At 36.3% G+C, this 26,815-nt stretch overlaps 1 protein-coding gene across 2 annotated transcripts; it reads left to right on the plus strand.

Annotated features, from left to right (window-relative positions):
* The first annotated feature begins 3,753 nt into the window (after positions 1-3,753).
* On the plus strand, positions 3,754-26,280 carry ezh1 (enhancer of zeste 1 polycomb repressive complex 2 subunit). Of its 2 annotated transcripts, none has more exons than XM_048196135.1 (20): positions 3,754-4,055; positions 5,006-5,153; positions 7,829-7,954; positions 10,354-10,476; positions 10,878-10,995; positions 11,803-12,033; positions 12,649-12,751; positions 14,588-14,751; positions 14,963-15,054; positions 15,167-15,323; positions 18,958-19,139; positions 19,646-19,737; positions 19,860-19,888; positions 21,271-21,390; positions 22,021-22,199; positions 23,977-24,072; positions 24,183-24,264; positions 24,369-24,449; positions 24,539-24,623; positions 24,706-26,280. In XM_048196135.1, the coding sequence occupies exons 2-20, from the start codon at positions 5,019-5,021 to the stop codon at positions 24,764-24,766; spliced, it is 2,256 nt and encodes a 751-aa protein (XP_048052092.1). In that variant the 5' UTR covers positions 3,754-4,055; positions 5,006-5,018; the 3' UTR covers positions 24,767-26,280. The 2 variants fall into 2 exon arrangements, with proteins under 2 accessions (XP_048052092.1, XP_048052087.1); XM_048196130.1 differs by having other exon boundaries at positions 3,756-4,055; positions 21,271-21,396.
* The last annotated feature ends 535 nt before the right edge of the window (positions 26,281-26,815 follow it).

Raw genomic sequence — 26,815 nt, forward strand, 5'->3', positions numbered from 1 at the left:
CCCTCATGCCATTCCACACTCGTAAGACCTTCGTTTATCTTCGGAACACAAATTAAGATATTTTAGTTGAAATCCGACGGCTCCATGAGGCCTCCATAGGGAGCAATGACATTTCCTCTCTCAAGATCCATTAATGTACTAAAACATATTTAAATCAGTTCATGTGAGTACAGTGGTTCAATATTAATATTATAAAGCGACAAGAATATTTTTGGTGCGCCAAATTAAACAAAATAACGACTTATTTAGTGATGGCCGATTTCAAAACACTGCTTCAGGAAGCTTCGGAGTATAAATGAATCAGTGTATGGGATCATGATTCAGATTGCGCGTCAATCTGCCAACGGCTGAAATCACGTGACTTTGGCGCTCCGAACAGCAGATTCGATACACTGATTCATTATGATCCGATGCTTCATGAAGCAGTGTTTTGAAATTGGCAAGTTTATCCAAGTTTATCTCAAGAACCACACAGTTATTACCTCGCTGGTGAGTCATGCATTTTAAGATGCTAAACTATTTTACTGATTAATTTGTCAGAGCAGCGCTGAACAAATGTTTCTGTACGGGCGAGAAAGTAGGCATATGTGCTTTCAGGGCACAATAAAATGTATTTTGTGGCAAAAACCATGACAATAATTTGTAATTTTTATCCTGTTTACTATATTTATTTGATTGGTCGGTGTCGTTGTGGGTTTTGGTTCTTTTGTAGTTGTAGGCTGTATAAATATGTATGTAGGCTTGAAATAACTGAAATCATTTGGCGAAGTGATATGGAACTGTAATGCGGTCAAGACCTGCTAGAGCCATACGTTTCCCTGAAAATAATTGCACACCTTAGAGCGTTGGTCAACCAATCAGATTCGAGCATTCAACAGCCCCATAGTATAATAAAGGGGCGGTTTTCCAGACAGAGATTAAGCCTAGTCCTAGAATAAAATGGGCCTTTAAACCAGATTAACAGAAATCTGCTTTCTCTGTCATGGTTTAAAATAGTCCTAGACTTAGTCTAGTCCAGAGTTTAATAAGCTGATTTCCTAGAGGAAGACTAGAGCTACTCTAGGACTAAATTGAGGTTTAAATTAAACCTACCAGGAGGCAGGTTTAACTTCAGATTAACGTTGTGTTTCAAAGAAGACACATGTATTACTTGGATATACAGTATGTCGATATTGATATACACTGTGTGTGTGTGTGTGTGTGTGTGTGTGTGTGTGTATATATATATATATATATATATATATTGATGCTGTTCACTTTATTTAAACAATTTATTTTGATTTAACACCATTGTTTCTGGTTAAAATGTGATTGCATCATGTTAAATTGACTTGAAATGGTTACTAGAACTCACCTGATGTTTTCATTTTGAAATAACATGTTTCAGTCAAGTAAAGTAACCCAATCAAACAGGACTTTCACTTGCCATCATGCTTTGTACCGGGCTGAATTAGTAAATGTTGAAAAAGTGTTATTTTATGCATTTTTTTTTAGAAAGATGAGAATATGGAGAGACGTCTTACTGTTTAATGTTCTATTATGTAAAAGTTTTTGTTATGTTAGTGTTTTTTGGAGATTACCGTTGTGGTGAAGTGTTGAGCTTGTGCTTGGGTTGAGGACCTGCTAACAAGATTTGCCTTTATTTTATATAATGAAACAACCACTATGATAGTGCTTTGGATCAAACCAGTATCATTTCTAGAGTGCCAACACCAATTATCACATGTGTAAATAGTTATGTTTAGATTGTTGCTATGTAAAGGACAAAATAAAAGCATTAATAATCATAGTATTATTATATATATGATTCATCTATTTAAATAGAATTCATAAACAGATTTCCACTCATTACTTTTTTTCACAGCTGATGTATTTTGCTTGCTTTAAAAGAACTGTCTCTTGTTTAGTAAAGTTTTTTTTTTTTTTTTGGATTGCAGTCTTTTTCTGCTGCCATTGTTTTCCTTGGATTTACTTCTCAGTTCCATACAATTTTAAGCTTTTCTTGGTTCATTCCATGTTTTACAGGCAACCTCTCTCATGCTGATTCAGATTAGCACAGTTGGTTTTAAATTAATCTAGTTTATTTTAATTCAGGACTCCATAGTCTAATCTGTGTTTCAGAAAGCCCTTTTTAAGCCATGATTAACTATTCTAGATTAAGGCCTATCCTGTCTTAATTTAAACCCTGTCCGGGAAACCGCCCCAAAATGTTTAAGGTGGGGCTTAGCAAAGATGTATTTGCATGCATGTTTCAGATATCTATAAATTAATTTGGACCAGTAAGAATGTTAATTCCAGATATATCTACATTTAAATTCTTCCCAGTCACAAAGGTAAATGCAGATATCTCCAAAGAAAGGTCTTTGTAGTCAAAAATCAGATTGAGATATCCATAATTAAATTGCAGAAAATCTTTTAAGTGACATTTGATTAGGAAGAATTCCAATTCAAGATATCTCTTAAGTTCTGCCTAATCAAAAGTCCGAAACTACAATTACGGATGGTGTTTGAAAGCACATGGACTTGTTTGAATTTGAAAGCATTTTGAAAGTAGGAGCGTTTGAAAGCAGGCGTCTATCAGCGGACTGGTCCTTGTGTATCTGTGTAAGCACTTGGCGAAGAGCGTCATTGATGACAATTTACAAAGATTTTGAAGCGTTGATCATCGAAGCCAATCACAGACATATCCTGAGGAGCACGTCAACACAATGGCCAATCAGAGGTGTTTATGAATCCGCTCAACAGCGCTCAAAGCGTCACATATTTAAAATTTCAGTACTGACTAGGTACCGTAGTCAGTACTTTTGGCAACTCTAATTATAGTCAGAATCATGTTGTAGATATCTTACAACCAATCAAAATTGCAGAATAGATGTCTGGAATTAGAATTTTGACTAAATTACTACTAGAAGAGCCAGGGGTACTTAAAGGGATAGCTCACAAAATAATATATTTTGAAGAATGTCGGTCACCAAACAGTTGATGGACACCATTGACATCCATAGTATGGAAAAAAAATACTATAGAAGTCAATAGGGCTGTAGTTACCGACATTCTTCAAAATATCTTCTTTTGTGTTCAGCAGAAGAAATTCATACAGGTTTGGAACAACTTGAGGTTGAGTAAATGAAGAGTAAAAAATTTTCATTTTTTTGGTGAACTATCCCTTTAATGCAAAAACGGCTTGCCATATTTGCTGCCCTACTCACTCTCAGGAGAAAAACAGCACATGCTATGCGCTGCGGATCTCAAGGGAGCCGTGCAAAAACAACAAGCATTGGATCCTCAAGCCAAGCCCCTTTGCGCGGAGACTTGTGTCTCTGCATATTTTAACATCCACGTGTACATATCACGTCTATACATGATTAGGTATATTGCTATAAAGTACATAACTTAAATTGTTTATATGGCAACCGGTTTTATTATATCAACACTTTCAAATTTGAAATAGGCCTACTTAAAAAAAAATAATAATAATAATAAAATGTGTATTGTAATAACATACGCTATTAGGCAATTTTAAAATTACTAATACTAATGCTACTACTACTACTACTACTACTACTACTAATAATAATAATAATACCTAATAGACAGATCTAATAGCCTAGTTATTATCATTAATTATCATAATTTTTAATTCTGCAAATTAAATGTCAGAGCTCATGCATATGTTTGTATTTAGTCTTTTAATTATTCAGAAAATAAGTTGCATTATTATTTTCCTCCCCAGTGCACTCAGCCTGTGGTCCAGCCAAAGAGCGCTGGAGTATGTTCATAATAAAGACGTCACCCTGTGCTTTGACCGTGCCAACCAAGTGCGCAGCTCTTAACTGTACAACTACAATCTCGACATGCTTACGAACGACCGAGGAATCCTCACATCCCCTGCGCTCGTCAACACAAACATTCTGGCACCGACATCTGCAGTGGGTCGGTAGCCAAGACACCGTTTTTCACTACAGGACGTTTTTGGGCACGCGGACTTCTTTGCTGCGCACTTGAAGCTGAAGCTGATTCGCGAGGATTTAAAGGAAGGAGCAGGGACTCTTAAGGTATTTCAAACTGCGACAGCGCCTATGAGTATCGTTATCCAGCATGTGCGAGAGAGAAAGAGCATGTGTGCACGACATGTTTAAATCGTCTTAGCGTGTATCGTTTGCTTCACAGCTTCTCGTGCAAATATTTTCAACGTGTGGCGTTGTTGACGCTTAGCGTCCTTCATTATGAACGCTTTCGTTCGTGGCCCGTGTAGCCTTGCGCTATTCCTTTCCAAACCTTTTATATTTCATTTTAGTTTCTCGAAAGTTCGAGAAAACATTATTGAGGGGTTAAGAAAGGGTGAAAAGTGTACTACGCACTTATCCGCACCGTGGTGATATGAGCTCGCGAGAGAGACACGCCCACTTCCAGTGTGTACGCGTGAGGAGCGCGTGTTTTTCCGTGCACAGTGTCACTTTGATGCTGTTTGCATAACCAGTTTTTCTTTCTGACAGCCAACACGTTTTTATCATTTTCCATTCAATTATTATCGAGTTTCGTTAATCTTAAGTACTAATCTGAATTGGAGACCTTTAAATGGTGTATAATGCGGAATGTTGGTTGTGTTTTGTGAACTGCAGGGGGCAGTGAGTGAGTCCTGTATGGAGTCAGTATTGAATGATAAAGTTTGAGTCATGCGATTTATAGGTCCCTTGAGTGTGTGTGTGTGTCCGTGAAAGAGAATGAGTCACATCTGACGGGAACCCTTCTGGAAGGTGCTGTTTATCACATCCCAAAGAATATGTTTCACATTGAAGATGAGGCTATGGAATCATGCAAATGAATAAATATTAATACAGAGGATTTTATGTACCATATCTCCATTTTATTTTACACCCTAACTTGTGTTTGTTGTACATTTTATAAAATCCTTAAACATTCTGTTTATTTTCCAGCTTTAGAAAAAAAGTTAATGTTTTCTGAATGTGAGCTCAACTACATGTATATTTATTCCATACATAAGTATTGCTCCTGTGATGGAGGAGGTGTCAGGTCCCCGGTCCTGCACTGCAAAGCCCCCACGCAGTCTGCTGGAATGGAAGAAGAGAGTCAAGTCTGAGTACATGAGGTTGAGACAGTTGAAACGCTTTCGCAAAGCTGAGGAGGTCAAGGTAGAAAGTCTTTTGCAGTTGCACTTTTTTTTTTTCTTCTTACTTTTACTCTGTCATACTTTTCACTATGTCTTATTCTGTATTTTTCATTTCTCTCTTCTCTTCTTTAAAAGTTTTTAAAGAAATGAATACTTTTATTCAGCAAGGATGCTTTAAATTGATTCAAAGAATCCTGAAAAAAATGTATCACAGTTTTCAAAAAACCAACCCCCCCCCCAAGAAATGGTTCTTTAGCATCAAATCATTATATTAGAATGATTTATCATTTACAACGATCATGTGACACTGAAGACTGGAGTAATGATGCTGAAAATTCAGCTTTGTATCACAGGAATAAATTACATTTTAAAATATTTCACAATGTTACTGTTTTTACTGTATTTTTGATCAAATAAATGCAGCTTTGGTGAGCATAACTGAATTCTTTCAAAAACATAAAAACAATCTTACTGACCCCAAACTTTTTAAACGGTAGTGCATTTCTTTTAGTTTTTTTGTTAATCATTGTACTTTCTTTTATTTTTCTTGATATTTTTCCATGCTGTTCTAATTTCATAAATTTAGCTTTCAGTAGAGTTGTCAAAAGTACTGACTTTCGGTAGCTAGTTGGTACTGAAATTTAAAAAATGTGACGCTTTGAGTGCTTTTGAGCGGATTCATAACCTCTGATTGGCCATTGTGTTGACGTGCTCATCCGATATGTCCAGGGGTGTAGCCATCGTTTCAGTAGTGAGGGGGACAGAAATGTCAGTTTTATCTGACTATTGTCTAATTGTCAGATTTTTTTATTTTTTATTTTATTACTTTTAATTCAAAATCAGTTTGCTTTTAATGAGAAATCAAATACACTGCTGAACAATAACCAGTATCTATAAAAAAATTTCCTGTATTTTAGGCTGTGACAATTTTGTGATTGGTTTATGTACTACAAACACTTGTGCATTAAGTCCTCATGGATTTTATACAATGTAAAAAATGATCACAGAATAAGGCAGAAAATATACAGTACCTATCAAAAGTTTGGAAACATTACAATTGTTTAATGTTTTTGAAAGAACAATTTAAAGAACAATTTACAATTTAAAATAGCTGTTTTCTATGTGAATATATTGTAAAATGTACAGTATATGTGGTCAAAGCTGAATTTTCAGCATCATTACTCCAGTCTTCAGTGTCACATGACCCTTCAGAAATCATTCTAATATGCTGATTTGATGCTCAAGAAACATTTCTGATTATTATCAATGTTGAAAACAGTTGTGCTGCTTTATTTGTGGAAACCATGATACCATTCATTGTGGTAAGATTAAAAAAGAGAGAAATTAATACTTTTATTCATCAAGGATGCATTAAATTTATCAAAAGTGACAGACAACATTTATGTTACAACATATTTCTATTTAATAAATGTTAATAAATTAATGTAATAAATTCAAATAAATGCTGTTCATTGAACCTTCTATTCATCAAAGAATCCTGAAAAACTAAATGTTTCCACAACAATTTTAAGCAACTGTTTTCAACACTGACAACAATCATAAATGTTTCTTGAACATCAAATCAACATATTAGAATGATTTCTGAAGGATCATGTGACACTGAAGACTGGAGTAATGATGCTGAAAATTCAGCTTTGCATCACAGGAATAAATTACACTTTAACATAATATTCACATAGACAACAGCTATTTTAATGTGTAATAATATTTCACAATATTACTGTTTTTACTGTATTTTTGATTAAATAAATCCAGCCTTGGCAAGCATTAGAGACTTCTTTCAAAAAAACATTAAAAAGGTTATCAATTAGCACTGCATTATTCATATTCATTGTCAATAAATACCTTGAGATGGCTTGTAAAGCATACATAATCCATATCTTGTAGCATTCACGTGTTTATTGTCTTCACATTTCATCAGTCAAAAAGTTTCTGCTTTTTATTCAGCTGCTGCTACAGCGAATAGCTAAATTACTTCTACGAATCCATTTTCAGACTTTTTGCGAGAGAGCGCCCTCTGGCTTCCAGTATGAATGAAACGTATATTACATGAGAGTCATCGCTCTTTAATGTTTAGATCGCCTCATTTTAGTTAAGTATAAAACGACAGGTCATGCATAGACTATCTTGTCTCTTTGAATTTAAATCTAGATTTATTCGCATTGGCCTCTATGTGAACACACTTGCCCGAAAAAAGTGTGGGGGACGAATGTACGTTCTATTAAATGTGCAGAGGACACATCCCCCCCCCGTCCCTTGCGTATTCTATGTCCCTGGATATGTCTGTGATTTGCTTCAATGATCAACGCTTCAAAAACGTTGTAAATAGTCATCAGTGACGCACTTCAACAAGCGCTTACACAGATATACACGGGAGCATTTGAAAGCAGGCGTCTATCACGGACCAGACGCCTGCTTTCAAACGCTTTCAAATTCAAACACTTCTGTGTGCTTTCAAACACTCCCATGCGTTGATCATTGTAGCCAATCACAGACATATCCGATGAGCATGTCAACACAATGGCCAATCAGAGGCGTTTATGAATCCACTCAACAGCGCTCAAAGCGTCACATTTTTTAAAATTTCAGTTCTGACTTGGTACCGAAGTCAGTACTTTTAACAACTCAGTCTTTTAACTATTAAGCTGAGTCTTTGTGTGTGTGTGTTTTTCACAGGCTCTATTCCAGTCGAATCGCCGTAAGATTGAAGAAAGAACCGAGCTGCTGAATGAGGAATGGTCCAAGCTCCGAATCCAGTCCATTCCTCTGTCCACAACCAGTGGCTCTCTGCCCAACAAAAAGGCAAGAATGACACAGCCGGGGACCTTGACTACCACTAATCCGCTGTCAGTCATCCTGCATCTGCTCTATGACACTAGATCGCTTTACTGTGAATTGAACCTGCTGCTAATTCAGCACAAGACTGTCCCCTCTAGCTGATTTATGAGCTGAATCAATACATAGTCAGCTTTGCCTTGGCATTTTCCAAACCTAATTTATTCTAACAAAATGCCAGTAATGACTCAAGATCAGGTGCCACAGTTCGCCTTCCATTTCCTGCAGTACCCACTTTATCATACAGTACCTGACAAGAGTTTAGATCATTCTAATGATGTTTTTAATGGACTGACTGTGGCACAGTTAACCTCTAATTAATTAGTCCGGGCAAATATTACCAGTAGACTGGTAAAAATGTAGCAAGGTGTGATTTTTTTTTTTTTTTTTTTCCACTTTATAAAATTGCTCTGTTGCCAAAAATGTATTTGTATGTTTGCCAAGTCAGCGCTCAATATCTAAAACTCCTGTGATATCCACAATAAAAGCAGCTGGCGGGCATAGCAGAGCTTAGTTCTCTGTGGAAGACAGAGAGACTGCTCCACATACCAGCACAGCTGGATCCTGCATGCAACAGAACTGCAAAACAATATCACACTTGAAGTTCTTCAGATACACCAAACCTAATATTTTTTGATTAGTGGATTATGATTTTGTCACAAATGTAAATGTGTATCCACGGGCACACACTTGTACCCAGTTTGATTTTTCTGTCTAGTAGTTTCTATCACTGATTTGGTGTGATATTTTAAAGGGATAGTTCACCCCTAAAATTTAAATCCTTTCACTATTTACTCACCTTCATGTTGTTAAGCGGGACTGAAACTTTCATGCTTCAAAAAGGACACAAGAACATCAAGTATCATAAATGGTCTGTATGATTAGTGCACTATATTCCTTCTGAAGCCATACAAGCTTTGAGTGACGAACAGACAAAAATATAATTCTCTAACACTTTTGGCATCCACCCTTGATCTCAATACCATGCATATGAGCAGAATTGAAAAGTTCATTTGCAAAAACAGATAACTCCTTTTTTATTAATTCTCACAAATCATGTTTTTTTTTTATTGTGCATTCCAAGTAATATCAATCAAACTGCAGTTGGGTTGTTTTAATTAAGTAGTAATAACAAAATTAAAGTTTATTGAAAGTATGTGTTTTATATATGTTTAGCAAAAGCAGATAACTCCACATTTCATGTTTCAGAGTTAAACAAAACCAAGTAATTTCATTTAAAACACACAAACACACGTGTGTACACAAACGCACACACACACTAACAGATCGGCACACACATTCACGCACATGCACACAATACTGGCTTTTCTGATAAAACTCATTTTGGGTTAAAACTCATAAATGTGCCGTTCATTGTTTTTTGCAAATGAACTCTTGAATTGATGACTGATATGTGAATCTTTTCAATGAATCAGTTGATCTAGTAGAGACAACTGGTCTAAATATTTCAGTCATGAAACTCTAACTGAGCGCTGATTAGTTCCTCTAATGCAGTGGCATCGGCCAACTAGATGTACTTCCTAATCCACATAAACACATATTATTTGTACCCTAGCCTGGAATCTCCTTGCTGCGCGATTATGAAAACTTCTGTTTACCCCTCCTCCTCCCCAGCACCACCTGTAGAGATCTGCTACGGGGGTTTTAATTTTACCTCCTGACAGCAACATTTACCTTATGTATATTATTTTAACTAAACTGAACAAATTCTTATATTTGCAGTAGCAGATCTCGTCGGCCAAAATCAAGAACGTGTACATTGCATGCCCCATGCCAATAAATGCTGGTTAAATAATTCACCTCGGGAGTTGTCATGATTGAAATGATTTTGTCACAAATCAGCCTCATCAGTTCAACTTGATTCAAATGATGATGTAATAAACTATAATATGGCTTCAGAAAATTTAGATTTGGAATACAGTGCATGCATCGTATGAACTACTTTTACCTTGCTTGTGCATCCTTTTTGAAAGCCTTCAACCATGTTTATTGTAAAATGCATGGAAATAAGTGACAAGTTTAATTCTTGAAAATGTCTTCTTTTATTCTTCCCTATAAGAAAGAAAGTAATTTTGGTTTGCATTAGCATGATGATTACAGAATTTTCATTTTTGGGTAAACATTTCCTTTATTAATAGATAATTATTTATTTTTATTCAGTGATCTGTTTGTAAACTAGGAAAAAAGTATTCAAATGCAACTAATATAAAATTAATATATATTTAAATTGCATTGGCTAATTAATATATGTAAGGCTAAAGCAATTTAACAGTTGTCTAATAGTTCTGAGTGACACTTTGACTTATTCTCTGTTTTCCTGTGTTCCTTTTCTTGTCCAATCACAGTTGTGCATGGTAGAGTTTGGCTTTCCGTCCTTTCCGAACCAGGCAGTTGCCATGCGTCCCTTGACAACTGTTGCTGGGATACCATTCATGTACTCCTGGTCCCCTTTGCAGCAGAACTTCATGGTACTGGATGTGGACAATAAGCGCACACACATTAACACATAAAAAGCACTCAATCATGATCACCATTAGCAGCCTGCGTCTGCAGAAAAAGAAGGAGAGAGAAAAGCATCATTTTATGACACTGGTCATTTTAAAAGTAGGTCACCCTGCAGCAGCGCATTCACATGTTCAGACAGCCCTAAGCATGTGTTTTTGAAATCATCTCTCAGGTAGAGGAGGATGTGCGTCTTTAAACACCTACACTCGCAGGCACAAATATAGGCATATACAAAACCACCCACCTGCAACGCACATTTACAATATCGTTGTGCGTTTCTCTCTCATTTAAAAAAACCTCACTAATGCAGTGAAAAATCACAGCCCTCTTCCTACCATCTTTTTTCCCTCTCTTTGTCTCTGAGGTGGAAGATGAGACATTTCTGCATAATATCCCTTACATGGGAGATGAGGTGTTGGAACAGGATGAGGCTTTCCTGGAAGAGCTTATTGACAATTATGACGGGGTGCATGGTGACAGAGGTGAGCATTACAATACATATTTACACACATCAGAGGCGTCACTAGACCTGGACTGAATCTCTTCTGGATGTTTTAAAGACATAAGAGTAAAGAAAGTAAATAATTTTCAATAACAAATTGGTATAAAATAATTTGACAGTGTGACGAGCAGGGTGGGCGTGAGCCGTGAGGGAACGGCGCGTTGCACCGGTCTCTCATCCTTCACTGTTGACGCTCCCGGTGCAACGCGCAGCTGACGCTCGTTAACACTCGTGCCACCGGCCCCGTGCCGTTCCCTCACGGCTCTCACCCGCCTGCTCGTCACAGACAGTTATTATTACTGTATTTTATTCAACCACTCAATCCTAACATACACTACCGTTGAAAGTTTATGCTGCATTTTTTGATGGAAAATATAATAAAACATACAAAAATAATATTGTGAAATTACTCCAGCCTTCAGTGTCACATGATCCCACAGAAATCAATCTAATATGATGATTTGATGCTCAAGAACATTTCTGATTATTATCAATGTTGTAAACAGTTGTGTCATTCATTTTTTCAGGATTCTTTGATGAATAAAAGGTTCAAAAGAACAGTATTTTTTGAAATAGAAATCTTTTGTAAGATTATAAATGTCTTTTCTGTCACTTTTGATCAATTTAAAGCATCCTTGCTGAAAGAAAAAAAATCGTACTTACCCTAAACTTTTGAATGGTAATGTAGATATTGTTCTTCATCTTGTTGTGATGTCAATTTATCATATGTTTGTGAGTGTTAGACCGACAGTGTGATGTACATAAGTATCTTGTACCTTGATAACAGAGGGAGGATTCATAAATGATGAGATCTTTAAGGAGCTGGTCGAGGCATTGAGCCAATACTCAGACCCAGAGGAAGAAGAGGAGGAAGAACCTACAGAGAGAGCAGAGAATAAGGTGGAGGAGGAGGAGGAGGAGGAGGAGGAGGAGAAAGGGATGCAGAAAAGTGTAGCAGAAGGACCTGAGGAGTCAAAAGGGGGCTTCTTCAAGAGAAAGAGGAGGAGCACTGCTGAAGGTGAGTTGGTTTTGAGCAGAAACAAAATAATGAATAATTCTGATAATAAAAAATACACATAAATATACATTATATAATACGTTTTAAATTATTTGTATAATTAAATAATTTAATTTATTTGTATTCATTTTTAAATGAAAAATTAAAACAATTAAATGCTTTTGTATTATAAAAATAATAATATATATTTATTTTATTTTATGATCTTTTAAGTTTGATGGCCATATGTTGTGTCATATTACCAAAGAATTAGGGCTTTTAATAGACATTTTGCAGTATAGCACTGTACAACCAGAGACACTAGAGTTGAATTTCACTGTTTGAACTTCAAATTGGCTAGAACTCACATGTGTTGCCCATCAGATCGGCCCCTGTGTGTCTGTCTCTACGTGCAATTGTTTGCTCTGAGTGTCGCCTCTATTCCCAGAGAGAGCTGGGTAAACCTGTTTGTTCATTCAGTTTGTATTAGGCCAGTATCCCGTTACAGTACACACTGACCCCTACGCCACAGCAGAGGAAACATGCGCACACACACACACATAAGCACTAGTATACTTTTACTTTATAAGTCAAATTTTGGAAATGCTGATTTTACTTTTGCTTTCCCATCACCAGGACGAGAGCTCTCCACCAATAAGAAGATTCCTCATGACAAGATTTTCACAGCTATTGCGTCCATGTTTCCATACAAAGGCACCATGGAGGAGCTGAAGAACAAGTAGGTCACACTATTGAAAATCTGAACTTTTTTTTTTAGTTTTAGACTTCCTTTTTTTAGAAAGAAATGGGATCAGGACGTGAAGCAGGCCGGATTCAAACCTGCCTCTTTCAAATGTGTAACATGTAGAGCGCGTGCGCAGATCCCATGACATCTGTCAACATCTGATCTCTTTAATAGTGAAACTTTAGTATATGTAAATGTGAATTGTGTATTTTAATAACACTTTCCTTTTTTCTTTTTTTTACACTCCCCTGTCTCCCATTGTTTGCACAATCAGATGAGTTTGTTTTAGATGGATTTTCAGTTCAGTCCTGTTAAATCCAATTAATTTCCATTTAACTTATTTTGATTTAATTTCAAAGTTACACACCCTGTTGCACAATGCTGTCCCAAACAAAAACCTTTATTTAACAAGCTTATGCAACCATAATGGCAAACCTAACATGCATGCACATTCTTCACTTGAATAGGAAAGAATATGTCATGCCAATTTAAAGCCGTGGTAAATGAAGGTTCATGGGAAGCTCCTCGGGCTCTGCTGTCAGCTGGCTGTGCAGCCCCCGCAGCACCAGTGGAAACAAAAACCCGTCACACTTTGCATTATCATCCAACTGTTTACTGTTTCATGTCACCATTGTTCATTCCACCAGCTGTGCTCATTTTATTTCTTTCCGCTGGCTGGGGGAAATCTGTGGGTGAGAGATGTATTTAATGCCCTGTTATGTTTGTAAAACAAATTCAGCATGTTAAAGGGATAGTTAATCCAAAACATAATATTCTGTCATCATTGTATTCACCCCAAACCTGTATGACTTTATTTCCTTTTTTTTTTTTTTGGAACAAAAAATACATAAAATACACATACAGTATAAATTACATACAAAACTACAGTTGATACTAGTGACCACGGCTGTTAATAATGGTTTTGGAACAACATGAGCGTCAGTAAGTAGGCTTTAAGTAAGTGTTACCTTTCATTTTTTTAAGTGAACTAATGCTAAAAGCATCTACTGATCTTTGACACCATAAAAATACAACACTAAGACAAAATGATTCCCAAACTCTAAATCCTCATATAATGCACCGTTCTCCCACATACACTACCATTCAAAGATTAGGGGTCATTTTTTTTAATTAATCCTTTTATTCACAAATTAAAATGATCAAAAGTGACAGTAAAGACATTTATAATGATAAAGATTTATCAGCAAAACCATTTTCAACATTGACATCAATGTTTCTTGAGCATCAAATCAGCATATTAGAATGATTTCTGAAGGATCATGTGACACTGAAGACTGGAGTAATGATGCTGAAAATTCAGCTTTGATCTCAGGAATAAATTACACTTTAAAATATATTAAAACAGAAAACAGTTATCTTAAATTGTAATAATATTTTACAATATTATTTACTGTGTTTTTCAAATCAAATAAATGCAGCCTTGGTGAACATGCGACTTCTTCCAGCCCCAAACTTTTGAACAATCATTTCAGTTTCACTTTTTTTTTTTTTTTTTTTTTTAGTTTTTTTGTGCTTCAATAATGTTTTTACAGTGACAAATAAATACACAAATCAATAAAGAGTTGGGTCAAAAAAAATAGTTTTGACTTTACAGAAAATGTAGGTAACAGCACACACATATAGGTGAGATTTGAAGAAAAGTAGATTAATATTTCTCTTTTCATGATACATTACCCCCACGTTTTCATATACAGCTCATGACGTCCTGAGGCTTTGAATATCACACGTTCATACAGTTTTAGATTTTCAATTTTGTTTTGCTGCTATTACAAGTAATAATGTAACTGTATTTCTCTCTCTTTCTTGCAGGTATAAGGATCTCCTGGAGCCGTCCAGCCCTGTGAAGTTGCCTCCTCTCTGCACACCCAGCATGGACGGCCCCTTTGCCAAATCTGTTCAGAGGGAGCAAAGTCTGCACTCTTTTCATACACTTTTCTGTCGCCGCTGCTTTAAATACGACTGCTTCTTGCACCGTAAGACATTATAATGTCCTTCTCTAGTCTGCAGTGCAATTATTTTGATGTTTAGTATTCATTTTTATATCATATCCTACAGTCTTCATCAGTACATCAAAACATACAGATAGGCTCTGTTTAAACCTGCCATCAAAGTTAGTCTCAAATGATCTGATCAAGCTGTCCACCAAGATTAATGCTACAGATGTGATGTAATGTTTGTGCTTAGCTTTCCATGCATCTCCTAATGTATATAAGAGGAAGAATAAAGAGATCCGTATGGAGACGGAGCCCTGTGGACTGGACTGCTTCCTGCTGCAGGTATAGCTTTCTAACTACATAACGATTTCATGACTTTACTGTCAATTTGTAATTTAATTAGAACCTGTTTATTTATTAATAATCTTTATCTTTCTCCCTTCTTTGGTCACAGAAAGGGGCAAAAGAGTTTGCTGATCAAAACATGCTGAGGTCTCAAAGGCCCCGGCGTCGACGCCGACAGCCCCGCCCCTCAAGTTCATGTGGTCCCTCAGGCTCCGGTGAGGAAGGAAAAGAAGGAGACAGCGACCATGAGACCACCAGTTCCTCAGGTACACACACCAATGTGCATAAACACAAACATACAAAACAAAATATGCATATCCACATCTTAATTTACAGTGGATAAAGGGTTAATAAAGATCAAAATAACAGAGATGAAACACACAGGCAAACCTTCCATTGCTGAAAATAGCATTGCCATAATAAAAAAAAATAACTCTTGTCCCATGGACGTGAGTTGTCTAACTATATTGCACCAGAGACTGAAAATGGTTTTAGGAACACAAGAACATTATTAGGAAGACAATAATTATTATTTTTGCCTGTTGGATGATAAAACTCTAGATGATAAAGATTAGAAAAGCCAAAATACTGTAATTCCACAGACCTACATTTAAGGGAGGGATCCAAGCCTTATCTAGAGAGTATGATAGAGATTTTGGGGGCGGGTTTGATTTTGACTTTAGTCAGTAAGTAAACATCTAAAATCAACATATCCTAGCAATCACCAGAACACCGTAGTAACCACATAGAAACACTAACAACAACTTCAGCCTCATTGCATACTTTCTTTAGGGATGCACAATGTATCAGTACCATTTTTTAAAGGGTTAGTTCACCCCAAAATGAAAATTCTGTCATTACCCTCATGTCTTTCCAAACCCGTAAGACTTTCGTTCATCTTCATAAACAAAATAAGATCTTTTTGATGACAGAATGCTGTCAGATTTCCTTCCATTGACTGCCTTTGTAACTACCACTACCATGCTTTTCAGAAAGTTCATAAAGAGATCAGAAAACTAATCCATATTAGGGCTGCATGATTTATCGTGATTAAACCACATGTAATTTGGCAAAGCCTGCGATTATTTTATGCCTTGTCAGAGCTGTACGCTCTGTGATCAGTAGTAAATGCTTCTCCATCTGAAAGCCAGAGGGCGCTCTCACACAGAAACTCCAAATATGCCCTGCCGCTGAAGAACGATAACATGCGTCATATCGCTGTAACTGAATAAAAAGAAGATAGAAACGCTTTGATTAAACATGACTAATAAACACATGACTGCCTTTTTCTGTGTAAGAAGTCACATCATCTCACAGAAGGATGCTCCATTATTAAGTGAGTTTGGAGTAAAAACATGTTATCATGTTATTAAATGTTGATGTTAATAAATGCTTCTCATGCCTGGAAAGATGTTTGACGCGTGTTGCTTTTTCAAACGTACATTATAAGCGACTCAAACTCGCAGTGCTTTCAGATGAATTAGCATTTGGAGCCATAGTTCATTGACAAGCTGTGCAGAAAAAAATAATCACTCTAAGAATCGAGTTTAAGCGATTTCAATGTTATTTTTCGTATTGTGCGATAAATCGTGCAGCCCTAATCCATATGAATCAAGCGGTTTAGTCCAAATTTTCTGAAGAAAATCGATCGCTTGTTATGATGAAAAGATTTAATTTAGGCTTTTAATCGCATGTAAACATTGGTCAGTGAACATAAGCAGAAGCTCAACTAAACCCGAATAACGCACAAGAGCAAACCTCTTCCGGAAGCTCAAACATGCTGCATAACATGAGAATGAACCTCATTGGTTATGCAGCGAGTAGCATCTACCTGCAATTTTCAGGAGGCTGCATTTTCAGGACCGCATTTCTAAGACCGCAGGTCTAGGACCCTAGCAATTATTTAGTTGTTTAATTAAGTTTAATTTATATATTGTCCTAACCAACCCCTAGACCATGCAACGTCAACTGGCGGCCCGCGGGCCAAATCCGGCCCGCCAGAGATTTCCATCCGGCCCCCAGAATAATACTGAATTCAGGAATAGCCTTGTAAGAGGAAAAAGTTTAGGGCTGGTCCGAATACCATTTTTTGATGAACATCGACTATTCGAAGCTTCGGAGAGAGGGGCTGAACATATTTTTCTCTCTAATAAAGGCAGGAATCTGTGTCTGTATATCCGTTTGCATTTTTATTATTTCGAGAACCGTTCATCCAATCGACTTCACAGGGGAGTGCAGTGTCGCATTTGGTGCAATATAGATGGACACGCGAGACGCGACACATTCAGAATTAATAAACTTTTAGTAAACTACAGTTAGAGCAGCGCGAGCGGGAAGCGGCGCACCTCACGCGGGCAGGGCTTATGCTCCGAGAACGGACACTGCACTAGTGATATAAAACGCACACACACAGGTCTGTTAAATTAAGCAATACTTTTAAGGTAGTCTAATAATTTTCTGACTAACAAATTGACACAATTTAAACAAAGAAAAACGAAATTAAGTTAAATTAAAAACGAGATTAATTTAGATTGATAATAACGGGTAAAAATGCTAATACATTTTGTCTATTATTCTATTTTCCACAATGTCAAAGCAACAAAACACAAGCTCAGACATGCACAAACTCATGCACAAACTCAGACAAACTCACAAGCTCAGACATGCACAAACTCCGCTGTTCTGCGCTCTAGCCAGAGAACACTCCCGTTGCTGGAACACGAGTCGGTTCTATTTCTAGCATGCACGCGTTTTCTGCGTGGCTCGAGCGCGCCTGAGACGCGTGTCTCAGTGTGCAAACTCCAACCTGTTAAATATGGGAGCCGAAATAAAAACGGACACGCCACGCAGCTGAGTCGCTCACGCAGCCAGTGTGTCGCCGGCCTTATTCAAGGGGGAATGAGAACCGTTTTTTATTTTTAATCTAACGAAACAAAAAGCCTTCTGAAAAGTAGCTTGTACCATAGCCTGCCTTCAGTCAAGAATGACGATAAACGCGTTCTCTCATTGAACATCTTTTATTGTTTCACGTGCTCATTTTTTCACAAATGTCAAAATTTTCCTTGCCTGGGATTTGCGCACAATTGCGTGACAGTGATGGACAGCTTGAAAGCCTCACAAATATGAAGCCTAAAATATCGCTATCGCCCCCTGGTGGCTTGCTGCAGTACAGGTAATATGTAAAAAATAACATAAATTTGGAATTAGAATTAGTATATCAAATAATAACATACAGTGTTAGGATAAAATTCGAATTTTATTTTATATTACGAGTATCTGGCCCTTACAGTGTCTGCAGTGAAAAATTCTGGCCCTTGGACAAATATAGTTGATGACCCCTGCCCTAGACTTAAACCTACCCGTTGGTAACCCTGTTGAAATATTTAAACTAGATGTCGCTGTCACAAAAACTAGGGTCCTAGAAATGCAATCCTGAAACTGCTGCGGTCCTAAAAGTGCAGCCTCCGGTATTGCAGGCAGATAATATTGTACACAGCACGTTTGAGCTTCTGGAAGAGGTTTGCTCTTGTTATGTGCTACATAAACATTGAATAACTATTTAAAATGTTGATCAGCAAGCTCATTGGCTACAGATGCAACAGGAACCAATTGTGCCATGTAGTTAATTATGTGATTGTCAGCAATTTGCGTTAATAAGATCAGTTTGCACCATCTAGAATTTCATGAGAGAACTTTTTTTTTTTTAAATAGAAATCTTTTGTAAAATGATAAATGTCTTTACTGTTACTTTTGATCAATTCAATGCATCCTTGTTGAAAAAAAGTATTAATATCTTAAAAGTAGACACCCAACTTTTCTATTTAGTTCTGATTTACTTCAGTAAAGAGTCAGACCGACATGAAAACCTGTCATTTACCTGTGTGAATGTTTGTGTGTCAGAGGGTAACTCTCGGTGTCCCAGTCCCACTAAACTGAGACCAGGGGAGGAAGGAGCAGAGGAGTCTGAGTTGCCTCCTCAGTGGAGTGGAGCAGAGGAGTCTCTGTTTAGAGTCCTGCACGGCACATATTACAACAACTTCTGCTCTATTGCACGACTCATTGGCACAAAGACGTGTAGAGAGGTATGTACAAAAATGACATAGAACAGGAGGTCAAATAAGTATCTTTTGCTTGTCCATTTGTAGATAATTACTGCAGATTAAAAGTAAATGCAATTATGTTGAATGTGCAGAAAGTTCTACAATATTTACTCAAAAGCAAAGACAACAAAAAATATGTCTGTTTAAATGTACAACTGTGTGCATGTGTGCCTGTGTGTTTTTCCCAGAAAGACTGTGGTTTGGCTAACTGGAAATGTGATTACCTCAAATCATGTGTTTTTCTTTCATTTAGGGAACGGTCCAAATCTTTTTCTAGAAGAGTGTTGTTTTGATTGTGTGTTTATGTGTGTATGTGTGTGTTAGTGTGTGCGAGCTCATATGGCAAAAATCAACATGATAATGAGCGGTTACGTCTCAGTTGGGTTTCAAAGTACTGACTAACGCCCATTAAGTGTTGCGGTGTGTGTGGGGGAATGTACATGTTGCAATGCTCTGTCTGTATTTATGTCTGTGCGTGTTTGTGTCAGGTATATGAGTTTGCAGTGAAAGAGGTGCTGATTCATCGTGTTCCACTGGACGATGGTGGGATCTCACCTCAGAAGAAAAAACGAAAGCACAGGCAAGATGTTCACACACCATCCACCTTCACCTGCTTCATATTCATGCTTTAATAAGCTGGATGTTACACAGGCAGCAAAATACAGACACTAGAGATCAACAGTGTTTCTGTTTGTTTGATAGATTATGGGCAAAGATACAGCTGAAGAAAGGTAAGAATCTCAACTGAAATACCAGACTGAGACGTGGTTTCAGTGGCTTGGCAGGTTCAAGAATAGACAGACTGAAGGAAATGTCATGGAGATTTCTATAGTTAGGGCAATTCGACATTCTGGCTGGTGATTTGGTAGTCAGATAGATAATGGCAATTATTAAATTAACTCTTTCCCTGCCAGCGTTCTTTAAAAAAAGTTGCCAGCATTTTTTATCATTTTCACAAATTTGTCATGGCCCCTAGAATATTTTTGTATGAATAGCTGATCATGAAACATGAAACATGAAACATAAAAGAACAGAGCCTCTGCTTAAAAAAAAACAAAAAAACGTATATATATATATATATATATATATATATATATATATATATATATATATATAAAAATACTATTTTAGCTTCATGCATTCTTTTTTATCAACACTTGAATGTGGGTATGTTTCAAAAACAAAAAAGCTGAGAAAATCACATTTGTGTCAAAGGCTATGTCCGGATCGGATTCAGAATGATGAACAAAAAGCATAGATCGAGTTCATCAACACCCCCAAAGCATTCTCCGGCCTATACCGCTTCCTGGGTCGACCTTTCATTCGGTACCGCTAGGCAGGTTTGATTTATATGCTGTTTAATGTTTGATGATCACTTTATTTTATTGCAATGCTTTTTAAAGCAATGCTTTTATCACTTGTTTCTGCTTCTTTTTTGTCTCTGTTTTGATCCGGAGATTCTGTACTCTTTCAGAAGATGCGTAAAACCCCCCTTAAGCCATATAACAGTGAAAACATGGATTGCTGGAAATTTACGTTAAGGGAAGCGTTGTCATGACGGAAAATTCCGTCAGTGGCGGGGAAAGAGTTAATGGTCTGTTTTGTTCATGTGCATTAATTACATTGTAAGCTTATTAAATGTGGAAACAAAGTTTTTAAGACTTTGTAAATAAATATTGCACAGGGTAGAATGACATTAACAAAATATTCTAAATGTATAAGTTCTTTATATAATAAAATGTAATACCTTTTAAGTGTTTAAAATGTACAATTCTTGGCTATTTGTTAAAAAATAACAGAAGGCCTATTGTCTATAGTCAATATAATTTAGTTATAAAATATTACATTTATATAAATATAATGATTAAATATACAAAATTGCAGTAACGCTTTACAATAAGGTTAATTTTTTAATGCATCAGGTATTATGAAGTAACAATGAACAACAATTTACAGCATTTATTAATCTCTGTTAATGTTAGAAGATTGTTTGTTTGATGTTTGTTTTTAATATTTAAAACCTCTTTATGCAGTAATTACATAACATAATGGAATTCAAACTGCATGGGAACCTTTGTTATTACTCTTATTTACCTTCCTGTTTTTCATACAGACAACTCATCCAATCAAGTGTACAATTATCAGCCATGTGACCACCCTGAGCACCCATGTGATAGCTCCTGCCCATGTGTGATGACACAAAACTTTTGTGAGAAATTCTGCCAGTGTGATCGTGAGTGTGAGTTCAACACAAATGAACATGCACACACATGCAAACACATCAAATATAGACATACAAAAACATACAAATTCAAGTATACAGTTATGAAATAAAGGGATAAAAATATCCTCTTTTTGTTTGAGGAAATCAAACAAACAAATAACATTTAATTTATAAAGAAATAAAATAAATCTTTCAGTTTCTCTCTCTCTCTCTCTCTCTCTCTCTATATATATATATATATATATATATATATATATGTAGTAGAGAATATATTTTGTAATATAGAGAAAATGTTAAGGAAAGTTACTGTAGTTTCTTCCTCTGTCTCTCTTCCTTGACCTTATCTTACACTTTAAAACATTCAATGTCTATATAATTCTGAATTTCTGGTGGTCAGTTATTGCTCCTGTTTACATTACAAGTTCTTCAATGCTAAAGGTGCAATATCTGTTCACCACTAGGGGGCGACAACATCAGCACACAAAATTAAAACAACATCAGACCCCTAGTGATGCAGTGAAGAAATTACACACTTTATCTTTAAAAAGTCACTGTACCATTTTGACCTTTGCTCAAATCATGTCATTAACATATTCACAGGTCACCCTGACCTAGTTTTCCCTCTGTGTTTGGTTCTAGGTCCAAATCGGTTTCCTGGCTGTCGCTGCAAGACTCAATGTAACACCAAGCAGTGTCCGTGTTACCTGGCCGTGCGGGAGTGTGACCCTGACCTCTGCATGACCTGTGGGGCCGCAGACCACTGGGACAGCAAACAGGTCTCCTGCAAGAACTGCAGCATCCAGAGAGGACTCAAGAAGGTATGAACTACTTTTCAGTGACACTGTGCATGATTCAAGTATCTATACCACCCTATATTTTATAGTATTTTTATTTTGGGAAACTTTTACTTGATTTCATTCCAAAGTATAATATTATATTTTTTTCTCCACTACATTCCATAAAAACATATCGTTCATCGTTATTTCAAACTGAAGAAATCGCCACAAAAGCGATGTCTGATTTTTCCAATGAACCTGCTGAATTGGTTCACACATAACACTGAACAAAATCATTTGTGATTTGGACTGACCCAGTTGCAACTATTCTTGAGTCAACAACTCGCTGATTCAATTATCCTGTTCAAAATGAGCGAAGAACAGGGATATTGGAAGTTGAATGTACGTGCAACTGATGGTGCACAGATACTAATGAATTTTAGTATTGATTATTGTCAATGAAATCATTGTCAAATTGAGCATACAATATAACCGAAGCCCACATAGCCGGTAACAAATGGTAAGGGGCGTGGCGTTTCCGGATGCTAACCAATCTGAGCACATTGCGTATTTCAGAGGGAGTGGCTTCATAGAAGCAGGAAGTCAAACGAGCCGTTCATATGACAGTGGAAACAGAGGTGTAGAATAAAGCAAAAATATATGAAAAATACAGCGTTTTCAAAAAAACAAAGCATTAAGACATGTTAAACTGCGCCCCAAAAACACAATCATGCCTAGAAAAAAACCATTGAACCACCCCTTTAAGCCCATTGAAATGCTTAAATGTAGATGAACGAATTTGTGTTGCACCTTCTGTATGAGGTAGAGGATTTTAAGTAAAATAAATGTGAGTTAATGCCCAAGCGTCTTCCCTGCTGTTGTAGCAGTTACAGATGATATAAACTAGTATGTCTGCATAGAGTTCCTCTTAAAATGTTAACAGATTTTGCACCATGTGACGTCTGTACATAATATTTTTATACTAATTGTTGCCACATATTTTCACAAATTTAGTTTTTCCCATTTTTAAAATACTATATGATATATTATTGACAAGTTTACAGAATATACACTGTAAAAAAATCCCAGTAAAATTACGGTAAAAAACCAGCAGCTGTGGTTGCCAGAACTTTACCGTAAAAAATACAGTAGCAACGTAAAAAAAAAAATCTGTTAAATTTACGGTAAAATAACGTATTTTATTAACTGATATAATGTTAATTTACCAACCTAATGAAGTACTAATATCTGTTTTGTACCTTTATAATACACTGACAGTCACCAAACACAGTGGTGATAAGAGTCACATGATGAATCAATGTTCATCAAAAGCTAAAAAAAAAAATCCCAGTAAAATTTACGGTAAAAAACCAGCAGCTGTGGTTGCCAGAACTTTACCGTAAAAAATACAGTAGCAATGTCAATTTATGTTTTTTTACTGTAAATTTTACAATGAATTGTTATTTTTCACTTCCAAAAACTGTGAATTTAACGGTATGTTACCATAAAATTACATTAAATGTACCATTAGATCTATTACAGTTATTCACCGTATATAGTACAGAAACTTTCTGTAAACCAATTGACAGTTTTTCACCGCAGCATTTTTACAGTCTTTTACTGTTAAAATCACGGTCATTTTTTACAGTGTATAGTAATATTTTAAAAGGGTATCTGTACTTTTACTCAAGTGCTTGATTTGTGTACACATCTGCCATCTATCTATGTAGTTTTCATCCAATATGTTACATGCTGATAATCAAAGGGCAATAAGAGAGGATGCTTTAGTCACGTGAATATTGTTTAACCTGTTTGCCAGCACCTGCTCCTGGCCCCGTCTGATGTTGCAGGGTGGGGTACATTTATCAAAGAGCCAGTCCAGAAGAACGAGTTCATCTCTGAGTACTGTGGAGAGGTGTGTGGAAATCACACGCACCCCTAATGATGAGCAATAGATTCTGTGATTCTTCTGCTATATTCTTCAGTTATATTCTTCGTGGTCTGATTAATGCATTGTGTATGTAGCTTATTTCCCAGGATGAAGCAGACAGGAGGGGCAGAATCTATGACAAGTACATGTCCAGCTTTCTGTTCAACTTGAACAATGGTACTGGCTTCATTATATATATATTATATTATATTATATTATATTATATTATATTATATTATATTATATTATTAGTTTTCACAAGTGTTTTTATTTCATTCCAGACTTTGTAGTGGATGCCACTCGAAAAGGGAATAAAATACGATTCGCCAACCATTCTGTCAACCCCAACTGTTACGCAAAAGGTACTTTATTTCATCACGTAAATATCAAAGTGCAAAGGCAACACTGAGTTGAAGCTATGAAGCACATTTGACACTGGATATTATTGCAGTTGTCATGGTTAACGGCGATCACCGCATCGGAATCTTTGCCAAGCGCTCCATACAACGAGGAGAAGAGCTCTTTTTTGATTACAGGTAGGTTTTGTTAAACACTCATATATGCGTTCTAATGAGACTGATGATTTTGTGATGTTCTTTAATTTTTTCTGCTTCTTAGGTACAGTCAAGCGGATGCATTGAAGTATGTGGGCATTGAGAGGGAAATCGAAATTGTGTAGATATGCATCTTGAGCGTGCCCACGTTTAGCTGGTAACATTTTTGCCTACCCACAATGCTTTGCACTTCACTGAGGGTGAGATTTAAGAATTCCCATGGGGCATATTTTTGTAATGACATCACAGATTGATCTGATGATGCAGTCAGAGTGTGATGTCACTACTTTAACCTGTGGTTTAACTGAATTGTCTGAACAAGCGTTTTTGTTTACTTTTTTGTGATGATGTTTGTGATGACATTGAAGAAACCAAAAGGTGTCCTGAAAATGATAAATCCACTCCTCTACATTTGCACTATATATGGCCAATACCACAGGATATTGATAGACGGCATAATTTTCTCTGTCATGGAAGGAAGAATGCCAGTTCAGACAATTATCATGAAGTTTTTTTTTTTTTTTAATACATTAAATTTTTCCATTCAAAATGCTTTGTAAACAGCCTTTGAAATAGCTATAACCTCTATATGCTCAATATATACTGTAACTGCAAACTGAATGCATCACACCTAGCCGTCGTTGTGGTTTCTGTTCAAAATATTCTGTAGTGCAAAACATCAAGCAATATTTCATTGTTACATTTGCACTTATAGTCAGTCAGGTCAGTATCTTCTCTTTCTAGAACAAACTTCAGTAAACATGTCTGCTACCTGGTGTCATTTGATGTTAGCCTGTTACTGTAATGTGCATTGCTCTTGCAGTCCATATCTATCTATCTATCTATCTATCTATCTATCTATCTATCTATCTATCTATCTATCTATCTATCTATCTATCTATCTATCTATCTATCTATCTATCTATCTCTTCATCAGCTATAAGCTGCTTGCTGTATTGCACAATGCTGGCTCGTTTTGTCAGATATTACTATTCTAACTAACATAGCACCAAGGCAGTTAATCTTCATTTCTGCTTAAACTGTATGAGGTTAAATATTGTTAATGTTGTGTAGAAATAAACAAAATAAGTAACCATATAAACCGACAGACTGAATGTGAACTGTGAGCTAAAGAGCGACTTAAAGGACATTGTTTAGCAGACTTTTTTAAAGAGTGAGTGTACAAAATAGGCCTAACAAGGGTTAGGGTTTGAGTTCCACTGTACCATTTTATGTAAAATAAAGAGCTAAACCAAATGATCATATTTGTTTAACATGCATGCCCTAGATTGTAACTGCACTTCACATTTCTACTAAATGAAAATATGGAAAATATGCTGAGAAAATAATGTCTTGTAAATTTAGTTACATTTTTATCTGAACTATTTTGTGCTTTATTTTTATCCCAAAAGCCCACAGAAAAGAGCTTTCCGAAAAAGTCAAGTGCAGTTGAATTTACAGATATGTTTAGAAGCAGGTATATATATGTTTAGAAAATGTAGTAATGAACACATGAATGGTCCTTTGGCAAGTGACAAAAACAAGAGAAGTGCCTGTCTGAAATGATTCATTTTAGAAAGAGTCCTCAGAGTTTTTGTTTCCTTCAGACTTTTTATTAAAGTGTCATTTGGGATTTGTATTGATTCTACAGTCATGGTCATTTACAATGAGGATGACAATCAAAACCAGAACTAAAGAATGAAGAAAACTCAAAAATTAACACCATGTCACACCTGACCACAAAGCTGAAATTACCTTCTTGTAACACTGAGGGACAGCATAAGGTTTTTGTCTGATCCCATGAATCTAGTTCATCTTTTTGCCTTGGGCGTTCTCACAGGAATTATTTCAGCAGATGCTTTGCATTCACAGGACCTACAGTTCCCCTGAATCAACCTCATGGGCACAGTGGTAATAAAAGATGATTGTGATCACCTCAACATGAGACTAAATCTGCAACCTTTGTGTTAGGTAGCATGAATCCTGGAAAGGAAAAAAAACGTCAGAAGCATTCATTTACCCTCAGTAGATGCTCTACCGATCAAAAGTTTGGGGTCTTTTAGAGTCTCTTGCTTCCAAAAGACTGCATTTATTACAGTAAAACCGTAATAATGTGAAATATTACAATTGAAATGAACTTTTCCCATTGTAAAATATTTAAAAATGTACTTTAT

Source organism: Megalobrama amblycephala, linkage group LG1 (assembly GCF_018812025.1).
Source record: "Megalobrama amblycephala isolate DHTTF-2021 linkage group LG1, ASM1881202v1, whole genome shotgun sequence".
Classification (NCBI taxonomy): Eukaryota; Metazoa; Chordata; class Actinopteri; order Cypriniformes; family Xenocyprididae; genus Megalobrama; species Megalobrama amblycephala.